This window comes from Aulostomus chinensis, chromosome 2 (assembly GCF_037954235.1).
Source record: "Aulostomus chinensis isolate RoL2024-O1b breed Wild chromosome 2, RoL_Achi_v1.0, whole genome shotgun sequence".
NCBI lineage: Eukaryota > Metazoa > Chordata > Actinopteri > Syngnathiformes > Aulostomidae > Aulostomus > Aulostomus chinensis.
The window spans coordinates 13,680,563-13,692,838 of NC_141321.1; the positions used below are offsets into that span (position 1 = coordinate 13,680,563).

A 12,276-nucleotide genomic window follows, 5' to 3' on the forward strand; every position below is an offset into this window, starting at 1 on the left:
TCTGATACCTGTGCTTGTGTGTGATGTGGCTGACTGGGCAGACATGCTGTAAGCCCACTGAGCAGATGATGCTATAGCAGAAGGAGGAACCAGCATTTGGTGTTTGGTGGTGCGTTCAGTGACTGGAGCTGACAGATGGGCACTTGCAAAGTCAGTATTAATCAGTGAGGTAGTACTGTTAGTACTATGTGTTAGTGGTGGCTAACGGATACTTTGTGAGCAGAAGACAAAGGTTTGAGCTTCAGGCGTCCTCTATGCTTCAGCCGGTGGATCTTCAGGAGGTAACACTGATATAGGAGGTGGAGAGGTTAAGGAGCAGCAGTCTAATTCTTAGTTTTCTGGCTCCCTCAGAACCATGTATGCGTCCCTGCCTGAATGGAGGCCGCTGTGTTCAGTCCGAGTCATGTGACTGCAGCTTGTTTCAGGCCACTGGCCACAGATGTCAGACTGGTAAGGCACACAACTTCGAATGATTTATTAGTCAAAGCATTTATTTAAGAATTTATTCAATAACACATGCAAGGGCTAATTTCACGACAGCTCATGGAAGGTAAACTTAGGAGTCATTGAATAAACTGATTCGTGTAACAGGGGCCAGCGTGTCTAATAGCAGAATAACTCAAAAAGTTGAAGATGGACTTTGACTAAATTTGGTGGGATAATGGAACTTATGTTACGGAACAATACATTCGATTTTGGAATTGATCCAAACAATTGATCAATTGATTCTGATAATCATTGATTGACTAACCATTGAAGCTCTGAAGGTAAATTTGGAATAATATGCTCTTAAAAAATGAGGTGAAGTATTTTATTCAGCCTTAATAAACAGCTCTCACGGATGATAAACCCTCTGATAATCATGTTTTCAACTTGCTAAGTTCCAAACCCGGGCTTTGAGCGGGAGATGACCTGCAGGACATGGGGTCAGTACAACTTTGAAACCTTTGATGGCCTCTACTACTACTTTCCGGGCCGGTGCACATATACTCTGCTGAAGGACTGTGAAGAGACGGCTCAGGCCAGCATCGTCGTCCAGGTGAGTTCAGAGGGACCCGCCTACCCAGTCCACATCTGTGTCCAGTTGAGGGATGTTTGGACTCCCAGATGCACTCTTCTTTCTGAGAACGAGGTTCAAGCTCAGCCCGAGGAGAAGATTTGCTTGGAAGATTAGTGAAAGCTATCTGGTTATTAGAGTCAATTACCATTAAATACCGCAATTACCCACAATGCCTTGAAAGCATCTGCAACAGATGGGGGCTTTGTTCCCCTGAACAGGGAGCAGATACAGTATCTGTGTTTGGGAAAGCCGAAAGAGGGACCTCAAAAAGATCCCAGTTCAGAGGTATTATAATGCTAAATTAATAAGAGAAGTGAAAATATAATTGTAGAGAAAAAAGAGATAGAAGATAGAACAGGCTTGAAGTGAAGATGCCAAAGTGTGTGTGTGTGTGTGTGTGTGTGTGTGAGTTGTTTTTTTTTAAATGATTTTATTTGAAACAAAGCTGGGACTAAACAGTTTTCTTCATTTCAAATTCATCCTTTATATCTTTCATCAGATTCTCAGTATACGCTGAAAATATTATGGCATGAAGTGCATACCTCCACCAAGGTGAACTTTTGGCCCCCGGTACTTTCAGGCTCGGGCCCTAATTACAATTACAAGCAGGGCCGTCACATCCCAGCAGGTTGCAATGTGTGGCTGTTCTGTAGAGCAAGGAGGAGGAGAAACATCACTTTCCTGCTCTTGTTCAAAACCCTCTGCCTCAAAAACTTTACTGTCGTGCAGTAATCATGCATACAGACTAACAGCACCTCAAACATGACCTGCTTGGTGGACACCAGCCTCCCTCCGTTAAATACTGAGAAAGAAAATCAGTCTGATGGTTTGAAATCAAGCAATAATATTCAGGAAATATGTAGAGCTTTCAAAGGCGACCTATTATACCAATTTCTAGCTTTGTAAAGGAGGGCTCTCTGTAGAGCGCCAAAGCCAGTGAGACCAAAAAAGAGGTCTTTTGTCCTGTTTAAACGGATCTGCCTACTGCCTCCTTGTTTCACCCCTTCAAAAAATTTCAGACAAAATCAGTATGAGTGTGTGTTGGATGAAAGCACAACTTCCTTGTTTGAGGTTAGAATCCTCTCATCCTGCCTCATGCTAACAGCCCCTCAGGTCATTGCTGTGAAACAAGCCATTTTTACCTCCCGTCTCTCTTAGTCTCCTCTCGCTAAAAGCTCATTTCTTTTGATTGGCTAACCTTCCGAAGCCTGCTGAGAGGCACAGATGAGTGTAAAGAGACATCCACAATGCAATGATGTCAGCATAATAGACACAAAGTAGGAAAAGAAGGAAAGCGTGATCAAGGGGATTAGTTTTACATACATTCACCTTATTTTTTGAAGACATTAGCAACATTTAATATGAACCTCCACTGTAACATTATAAAATCCATCAGTAAAGTCTTTGCAAGGGTCAGGAGCACGGTACAGCCCATGTTTTATACTCAGTGAATCCCAGTGGGGGTCCTACAACTCAGACTCTTTTTTTTTTTTTTTTTAGTTATGTCCTAATAAATGAAATCATGCTTTGACACCACAGTGCCTCTCTCTGTTTGCAGGTCCACAATGACCAAGGGTGCAGCTCTGCTCCCTACACCTGTCAGCGCTCCGTCAGCCTCTACCTTCCATGGGAGGGTGAGGTCCGGCTGCATGCCACCAACGTGACCTTCAAAGGCCAAAGGTCAGCAGTGTAAAACAAAATAGAACAGATTATTTAAAAAAAAAAAAAAGGATATGGATGATTATATTTTTTAAAATAAGGTTTAGTTATTTAAGTCATTTTTATACTGCCCTCTGTTCTTTTTCACACTAGCTGCTCCAAAAGTTCATTGATACTTCATTTTCAAAGGTTTATGCATCTTTCCTTTTACATAAAGGTAGAATATCAGTTGTGCATCAGTGTAGATTTCCTGTGTCCAGTTTGCAGCTTCCTCATCACATCCACGACCTGCAGCTGGAGCAGATCTCACAGTACGTGCTGGTGACGCAGCAGCAAGGCTTCACCTTGGCCTGGGACGGACACAGCGGCTCCGTCTACATCAAACTCAGCCCCCAGTTTGTGGGCAGGACCTGCGGCCTGTGTGGGAACTTCAACGCAGACGTTGAGGATGACCTGAAGACCAGCTTTGGTGAGATGGTGATGCGGTTACTTGCAACGTTTTGGTTGATATGGGAAAGTAGATGTGTCAGGTATCTCTCTATATGCTGTTTCTCTTTCTCAGATGTTCTAACCCATGAGTTAGAAATGTTTGGGAACAGCTGGGTGGAGGCGGAGCCTCACCAGGCCCGATGTCCCATGGTGCCTGTTGGTTTCTCCTCACCTTGCTCTGCAGTTGATTCTCACATCCTGCTGGTGAGCCTCGGATACACACCGTCTGATGCCCTCTTATGTAAACTCAACTCAAACGCAAAGCAGATTAGTGACACGACCAGGAGAGTTTACTGCTTGTATTTTAAATGAGAAGATCATGCATTTTATTTGTGTGGGAACACTGGAGTTCTCACAGCAGCATAAAACCCCTCAAAAGATTCATGCCACTTTATGGTATCATGGAGTTTGCAGGCAATTTCTAATTAACAAAGAAAAAAGGTCACAGGGTTTCAGAAAAATACATTTTTTATGACTTTAAATGTTTTGAATGAATGTGTTTGTGTTTTTTTGGTGGTTAGAAAGTGGAGGAAGTGTGCATGATGCTGCTGGATCCGCCCTTTCAGAGCTGCCATGACTTCGTCAGCCCGCTGTCCTACATGGCCAGCTGCTCCAACGACCTCTGCACGTAAGAGCCTGCATGTCGGAATACACTTTTACACACATTTACAGAGGCTGTTTTTTTTTTGTTTTTTTTTTTCAAATGTATCTCAAATGATTCGTTCAAATTATGTCAATGAAACTTCAGTTTGTGTTGAAGAACCCCGAGACAGATAAACCAGCCAGGCTTCTATTTCAATGCTCTTATTGTCTTTGGAACATTTACAAAACAGAGTCGACAGTATTTAGTATGTTTAGTGTTTGTTGAACGACAGCACCCAATTCTGATGGCTTTTTTTTGGACAAAATTATTGTTGAATATCTCATAGAAATGTTTACACAGCCGCTTGCTTCTTGGTGTTTGATTTTAGCATATTAATTTAACACTGTCCACCGTCACCAACACACTCTCCTCCTGTGAGTAGCACACATAAGCCCTGGCTGTCTCTAACAACTCTTCAGAGGGATTTGAAGTAGTGACCAGATAAATCAGGACAATTGTCCAGAAATGAAGGAACTCAAACATGAAAGGCGGAGAATGATAGAGCCCACCGAGATCTACAGAGCTCCACCATGATGGACGGACGGAGGCTGCTGGTAGTTCGAGTGTTTGAGCTTCAGAGTCAGATCCCTCAAGTGTGCTCTGTGGCCACAGCTCCTCTCAAACACTCCATCTCTCTTTGTTCCTCTTATTGAAGGTCGGGTCCCAGTGGCGATGTGGTGTGCCAGGTGTTCAGTGAATACGCCCGTGCCTGCGCCCACGCTGACCACCCACTGCATGACTGGAGGCACCGCATTCCTGAGTGTGGTATGCTTCCACTTAGCCAGGGGTTTTACAACAGAGGCCAGAAAGAAGCATGTTGTCAGTCCAAGACCAGAGATTAATTATTGCTAAGCAGTCTTATCAACAAAGGAAACAAAAATCCATGTCTATAATTAAAATCGACCAGCAACTTCCAGGCTAGTGTCTGTAAATCAATGCAGGTGATTGTCAGGGTGAAAAATGTTCCTGTTTTTCCGTCATGTTAAGTACATTTTTCTTCTTCTTTCTTGTGTTTATTCTGCATTTTGAAAACAACGGAATACAGGTTTTTGCTGTCAGTCCCATCACACCCCTCAGACACTGGAGGTGCCTTGTTGTCCACTGATTTGTCTGCTGCATGGAAACATTTTGTGTTTTTGACATCTGTGCCCTTGTTTGATTTCTGGAACCAGCGAAGCAGTGTCCCTCAGGTCTGCAGTACATGGAATGCATCAGCTGTTGCCCAGCATCCTGCAACACGGAGCGGACGTGTATCGACAGCAAGCTGGCCTGCCTGGATGGATGTTACTGTCCTGATGGTGAGGTTGTCAGCAGCTTCTGCAGCTTCCATCTTTTGTTGGGTCTAATTACCTGACAAAAAAAAACTTTCTGCATACTTGGCAACATCTTAAACAGCCTTACATTCCTATACTTGTTCCTAGCCCTTCTGCTGGATCTCATACATCTTCTACTGACATCTGAACAAGAAAGTCAAATGAATCAAAACTTAATTATATTCTGACGTTTGCAAGCATCAAGCTGTGGGCTCTCCTCAGGTTTGATTTATGAGGACGGCATCTGTGTAACACCATCCGACTGCCCCTGTGAGTACCACGGTATGTTTTACCCATCTGGACAAATGCTGCAGGAGGAGTGCAACAACTGGTGAGCAGCATTTGACCTCTCTGTTGCTTCCGAAGTCAGTTTAATAAGATGTAATAAGATGTCTCTGACAACCTGACTCCTCTCATTTCCCATAATCCCTTGCTTTCACTCCCTTCAGTGAGTTTCCAGATGAGATCTTTCCAAGTCTCCATCATGTGCGAAGTCTTGATATTGTCCCGCTGACCTCTTCATCTTCTCAGATGTGAGCAGCTGCTTCAGCGGATTGTGTTCTCAGTCACCTGCTGACGTCTCTGCTTTCTGTTCCAGCACATGCGTGGGCGGCGTGTGGAACTGCACTGACTACAGCTGCCCAGGTTTGTCTCCTTCCCCTCCAGGTGGATAATTTGGTCGTCAAACTTCAAAACACTCAAAGATATTCAGTTATTTACAGCTGTTTGTTCAGATGTAAAAAAGACAAAAATAAATACCTTCAGTTATGACACTCATATAGTGCAGCTGCCTACCACCGTGGCAGGTAGGATGGGTGGGGGGCTGGGTCACCTCGTGGTTGGGTGGGTGTCTGCGCAGACATTGGGTGTGTGTTCTGGTCACGTCATTCTGCTGTTCTGAACCTATTCTGTCCACAAAACATGTAGCGCTCCTGGAAGCTGAGTCTCTCCTCTGGTGCTCCTCCTGAGGTCTTCCACTTCCCCTGAAAAAAAAGAGCATTTTGTAGATGCTTTCATTTAAATTGAGAGAAATTCCTGACTTGTCACTGTAGGCTTTATTTGACTTGACTATGTAAGGGACAAGGATTTCGAAACTCAGGGAGCAAAGACATACCGCAAGGAAACTAGAATCTGCGTAGTTAAGTAAGAAAGACAAGAATGGAAGGCTGATGAGCAACTCCAACATTATTTAAAATAATGCATCAAAAAACATAAAGGCTTTACAGCTTTTTAACAGGAACTGAGTTACTGTTTCATATGCTTGTGTTTTACCAGGTTCTACTGTACATATCATTCTTGGTTAATTGATGGAAAGCTTGTCTTATCCCTCTACAGGTGAATGCTCTGTTACTGGTGATATGAATTTCCAATCATTCGATGGGCGGCTCTACACCTTCCCTGCAACGTGTCAGTATGTCCTCGCCAAGAGTCGCAACTCAGGGAGGTTCACAGTCACCATCCAGAACGCCCCTTGTGGAGCTGTGAGTCAATTTAAATCCATCCATCCATTTTCTACCACTTATCCTGTTAAGGGTCATGGGGGGGTGGAGCCTATCCCAGCAGCCTTCAGGTGAGAGGCGGGGTTCACCCTGGACTGGTCACCAGTCCATCACAGGACCAACACATAGAGACAGACAACCATTCACACTCACAGTCACACCTACGGTCAATTTAGAGTATCAATCAGCCTCGTCCTCTCTTGATGTCTTTGGACTGTGGGAGGAAGCTGGAGTACCAGAGAGAACCCACACAGGAACAGGGAGAACATGCAGACTCACACAGAAAGATCCTGTGATGGAGCCGGGACTGGAACCAGGAACCTTCTTGATGTGAGGAGACAGTGCTGAGCACTGCACCACCGTGCCGCCTTCAGTTTTAATCTATATTAAAATATTATATCTCCCGTTGGGTTTAGATTCTTTTTCTCAATATCTCATCAAGTCTTTATAGTTTTGGGGCTTGCTAGTAAAGGTGTGTTAATCTCTGGCACTTTCTACTGCCCTCTAGCCTCTGCCATCAATTTGTTCTGCTCAACTGCATCACAGGTTCCTACTTTGTGTCTGTCATGTAGATCATATCATGAGTTAAGTGCTCAATAATCCCTGTTGAATCCTGGTTATTTTTGTTGAAGAGTCTGAGACTGAGAATGAATGAATGAAAGCCAGTAGGACACGTCTGGATCAGCCATGTTCAGATAATGAACATGAAAAAAGACCAAAGACTGAGAGCCTTTCTCCCTCCACTCTCTAAGCTCCTGATTTCCCAGCAGTCTGAGGGTGGGGGAGGGGGGGTGAGGATGGAGGGGAGAAGGTGAGATATAAGATGTCCCACTCATCAGCGCAGAGGCCTGAGACCTCTAACAGCCAACTGAACAGGATTAGCTTATCGGGGCTGACTGACAGAGCTGCGGACAGCTTTGTAGTGAAAAGGGAGGTGAAGAGAGGCAGTGGTGGGGTGGATGGGGTGAGTGGGGGGGGGGGCTTGGACAGAGAGACCGTTCTGTGTAAACTGGAGGTGAATGATGGGAAGATTAGATAGAGGAGGGGAGGGGGCAGGTGGGTGCTAAAACCTTTCAGCTAAGGGGCTCTGCCACTTATGAATGAGACAATTCATAGAGGCAGATCGCTTACTGTCAGCGACGTGAAGGCTTCCTCTTTTTAGGAATCACAGTGCATTTGAATGGTTTAACTGAAACTCTGGTGACTGTGTTTTATTATTTTTTGCAGAAAAAAATCATAGGCAAAATATATTGTGTTCCTATTCAGTATGATGCACTGTCAGATTAATGTAGATGCTGTTACATTGCATCGTTGTACATGCAGAGTGCTTCATTGTTGCTGGGATACCAGGATTTGCTGGAATGTGAGTGAATGTTTGGAAGATGTGAAGAAGATGTTGTTGTTTGTTGGCGAACAACACAAATACCAACATCAGCTGTCGTTGGTATTTGACATCAAATTGATGTCCACGGTAGACGTCATGACACTGAATTTCACCTGACCTCACAAACTACCTTGAACCAAATATCAGTGTCGTCAGTGCCTGCTGGACATTTTGATACGTTCATTTACTTACATATACATACCAAATTTCAGCCACATTTAATTTTCATCTGTACAAATACCGCGGGTATTGGCGGGACAGCAAGAAATGACAAGATAAATATCCTAACATCAGACTTCTTGTAGAAACACATTCGTACGGCATCTTTTCTTCAATTTAGTAGTAGTTTGGCATCACCCACCCTTTCTCAAACACACCAGCCACATAGTTTCATTACGTTGCTTTTTGTCAGTTTTTCTTTAACTTGTTCCTCTAGAATCATTGTCATCTTTCCAGGTGATAAGTTGTGGTATTTTCCTAACCTCTAGTGATTGGCTCCAGTCTCATTTATGGTTCTCCATGATGAACCTTTTTGACCCCTTTGTATCTTTTCTACCGCTACTTTCAGACAAAATTTCAATGTAAAAATGTAAATATGGAGATAAACATTTAATTTGCTGAACACATTCATGCCCTCCAGAATGAATGCTTTTATTGTGAAGGAGAAGGTGGCCAAAGCTCTGGCGCCACACTCAAGACAAAGCTGTCAGCGGTTGTCTGACAGAATTCCATCCATCCATCCATTGTCTTCCGCTTATTCCTCTTATTAAAGGTCACGGGGGGCAGGATCCTATCCCAGCAGCTTTCAGGTGAGAGGTGGGGTTCACCCTGGACAGGTCACCTGTCCATCACAGGACCAACACATAGAGACAGACAACCATTCACACTCACAGTCACACCTACAGTCAATTTAGAGTATCAATCAGCCTCGTCCCCTCTTGATGTCTTTGGACTGTGGGAGGAAGCTGGAGTACCAGAGAGAACCCACACAGGAACAGGGAGAACATGGAGACTCACACAGAAAGATCCTGTGATGGAGCTGGGACTCGAACCCAGAACCTTCTTACTGTGAGGGGACAGTGCTGACCACTGCACCATCGTGCCACCGTCTGACAGAATTGTTGACATGAAATCATTATTGTTCTTCATTGCAGTGAAATGATTTTGTTGAGTGTAATGCACATTGCAGCCTCCAGGGGCCACTACTCTTTTTTTGGGTAAAGAATTAAGATCTTTTAGCATCACTGCAGTGTAGAATTGAGTATGTGACCCCCAACTCCTCCTGCTGTCCTTGCTTTGTCCCCAGAACGTCCCTCTCAGTATATGAGTGTTGCTTCATGTCTAAAGTGCTGCAGTTTGGGAAAATGCCGAGCTGTTTTATGGAGCCATCTTGTTTCAATTGCAGAATTTGGACGGGGCTTGCATCCAATCAGTTAACCTGGTTATTGACGAGGATCCAAGAACAGAGATTACACTGAGTCACGTCGGAGAGGTCTTCATGGCTGGACAGTACCGCATCTCCCTGCCCTACTCTGATGGTAACCTCACCATCTTTTATCGCTTTCCAACATTGTTCACATCCACCACTCAGCCCCTTTCAGCCCTCAGCAGGTCATTTCAGAGACGGATTGAATGACAGCTGATCCATTGAGGAAGCATTTTCCCAATACTTTTCTGGGTTAGCACTTACATTGTTTAGCACAAAATACTTCCCCTCAGAGTATTGCTCCTTTTTCACGCCAGTGTTTTCATCATTGTGGCACCCGCTTTATTGAGATGATCTTTTGTGTATTTTGTTTCGAACTGTGTGAGAATGATCAGATATTTTGTAGCACAAGGAGTCAAAACAAGACGACCACTTAAAGCAAGTCAGTATCTATTTTCTTGTTGGAGCAAAGCCAGAACTTTGTACAGTTTTCCACTGGTGTGTGAAGGGATGTCTTAGCAAAACAAAACAAAACAAATACAAAGTGAAAAATTCAAGTGTAGATGCATCAATTAGCAAAAAGAAATTCTCCAAACTTAACTTGTCATATAGGTTGATGTGCTTCTCTCAGTTTTCTTCTTGTCTTCTCATCCAGTGCAAAATGGTATATTTATGGTTCTGACATTCATATCAGTAATTTTAATCATGGGAGTCTAAATCAGCCTCCTGAGGGTCAGAGGGAAGATCCCCGATGAGTGACCTTTCCGCATTGACATGAAGTGATGACGGTGGTGGCATGTAATCTTTTAAAATCACGTGGCTGCAACACAGAAACGATTGCAGTGTGAATAAATCATGACGTTCTGATTTGTTTTTTGGCACATAAATCCACAGGAATTTGGGAACGGAACCAAAAGACTTTGGTGGTTCCAGGTCAAGGTCACTGTGTCAGCCATGCAATTACAATGCAGTATTTCTGTTTTTTCTGACTATTGATTGGACAATATCACTGCAATTTGAGGACACCTCAGGATAGTTAAGACGATTGCTAACAAATATAATCTGTACTTAAACTGTAAAAATGAATGTGTAAAACACATCTCAGTTAGTTTCATTGTCCTCAGATGTTGAGACTTTTCCATGAGCTTCACTGGAGATTGGAGACACAAACCGTTCAATGTTCAGTTTCACATGTACAGATCAGTGCGTATGCGGATGACATGGTTGTGCCTGATGAAGGTTGATGTCCGTGATGCAGATGTTTGATGTTTGTCCATCTTTTGCAGACACCTTCCACATCCAGGAGCTCTCATCCATGTTCCTGCAGGTGAAGACGGTGTTCGGCATGCGTCTGCAGTTCAGCTGGAAGGAGTTCCGTCTCTACCTGCAGGCTGACGAGATGTGGAAGGACAACACAGTGGGTCTGTGTGGCACCTTCAACGGAAACATTCAAGACGACTTCCTGTAAGTGTTGTTCAAGCTGACCTTTGACACCTTAAACAGTTTTTATGAGCTCCACCCTCCAATACTAAAAGGAGGTGGTGATTTCTCCCTCACTCTCTCTCTGAAATACACACTCGTCGGGTGGCTTGGCATCAAAAGCCTGGTTCTGTGATCAGCTCTTTTAGACGAGACAGATGAGCACCCAACTGGACACGCCACTTCAACAAGGAATTCACTGTTAGTGGAAAAGGGGCTTCACTATTCTGTATAGTAATGGCTAGTCACAAAGGGCGGATGTTGTCCAACAGCTGTAAGTGGACATACTGTTAGCAAATGAAGTCGTCAACATTGTTAGAAAGACCTCACCTGGCCTGAAGTGACTTGTTGAAACTGCACTGCTAAACTGAGACTTATATACAATTAAAGCTTTTGACATTTTGGTTTTACTTGCCTTGAATTTATGTAGATTAAGATTTACACAAATGTTGTACGGTTATTCATTAAAACGTGGATATTTACCTGCCAAACACGAACAGGAAGTTAGAATGTGAGAATCGGATGTAATTCAGGTTTTAACCCGCTACCTGTATCAAAGTGTGGCAGTTCGGTTGACCTGCGAGCTTCATCAGACAAATTTCACATGCACCCTCCTCAGGATGAGTGTCAGTTAAACAACATGGATTTTGGATAATCCTGAAACCATTGTGCATGCAAGAGCAGTTCTTATGATTGACCTGCTCTGTATGGAAGCTAACAAGGGCTGTGCTCACATTTTTATGCCATCATCTCAGGGCTGGTAATCTCCTTGCTTTGAAATGACAAAGCTTATCTTGCCATAATGGGTTAATTTACCTTGTTAATTGGTTCATTTATCTTGCAACACCGGAAGGTAGTTATGTTTTGGATACAGCAAGGGTTAGCGTTACACTTTTTCAAACGGTAATTTTGTTGGTATGCCACAAAAATAAGTACATCTGGTTTGCTAAAGGAAGTGCACGTGCATAGATGAGGACAACTTTTTCACCAGTTTCTCAGAAGGGAACGAAAAGCGCTTTTGTGATGCATCTAAGTAAACAATAAACGGCTTTTGTAAATGTGATGCGCTGTTGCCCTCCCTCAGGTCTCCATCCGGAATGATAGAAAGCACCCCTCACCTGTTTGGAAACGCTTGGAGGGTCCCGTCAGCATGCTCTCCCAGCCTGGCCCCTCCCCAGCTTGACCCCTGTGACACTCACCAGCAGGCCGGTCAGTTTCTCCTGCCACTTCTGTTTTCTACTCTGCCAGCTCCTATCTGATCGAATGCTGGTGGACAAGAAGAAGCTCACAATGCTGTTTTATACTGGTGTGGCAGGTGGTGGCG

General features: G+C 43.9%; 1 protein-coding gene across 1 annotated transcript in view; it reads left to right on the forward strand.

The window, feature by feature from the left end:
* Window positions 1-359: 359 nt before the first annotated feature.
* The window catches only part of otog (otogelin), a 49,362-nt gene continuing 37,445 nt past the window's right edge, over window positions 360-12,276 (forward strand). Inside the window, exons 1-14 of the mRNA XM_086192507.1 lie at window positions 360-450; window positions 882-1,039; window positions 2,619-2,740; window positions 2,980-3,188; window positions 3,282-3,412; window positions 3,730-3,836; window positions 4,507-4,616; window positions 5,024-5,149; window positions 5,387-5,495; window positions 5,763-5,809; window positions 6,500-6,645; window positions 9,453-9,585; window positions 10,760-10,937; window positions 12,037-12,161. Coding sequence (XP_086048633.1) covers window positions 360-450; window positions 882-1,039; window positions 2,619-2,740; window positions 2,980-3,188; window positions 3,282-3,412; window positions 3,730-3,836; window positions 4,507-4,616; window positions 5,024-5,149; window positions 5,387-5,495; window positions 5,763-5,809; window positions 6,500-6,645; window positions 9,453-9,585; window positions 10,760-10,937; window positions 12,037-12,161 — 1,792 coding nt within the window. The remainder of the gene's footprint in view (window positions 451-881; window positions 1,040-2,618; window positions 2,741-2,979; window positions 3,189-3,281; window positions 3,413-3,729; window positions 3,837-4,506; window positions 4,617-5,023; window positions 5,150-5,386; window positions 5,496-5,762; window positions 5,810-6,499; window positions 6,646-9,452; window positions 9,586-10,759; window positions 10,938-12,036; window positions 12,162-12,276) is intronic.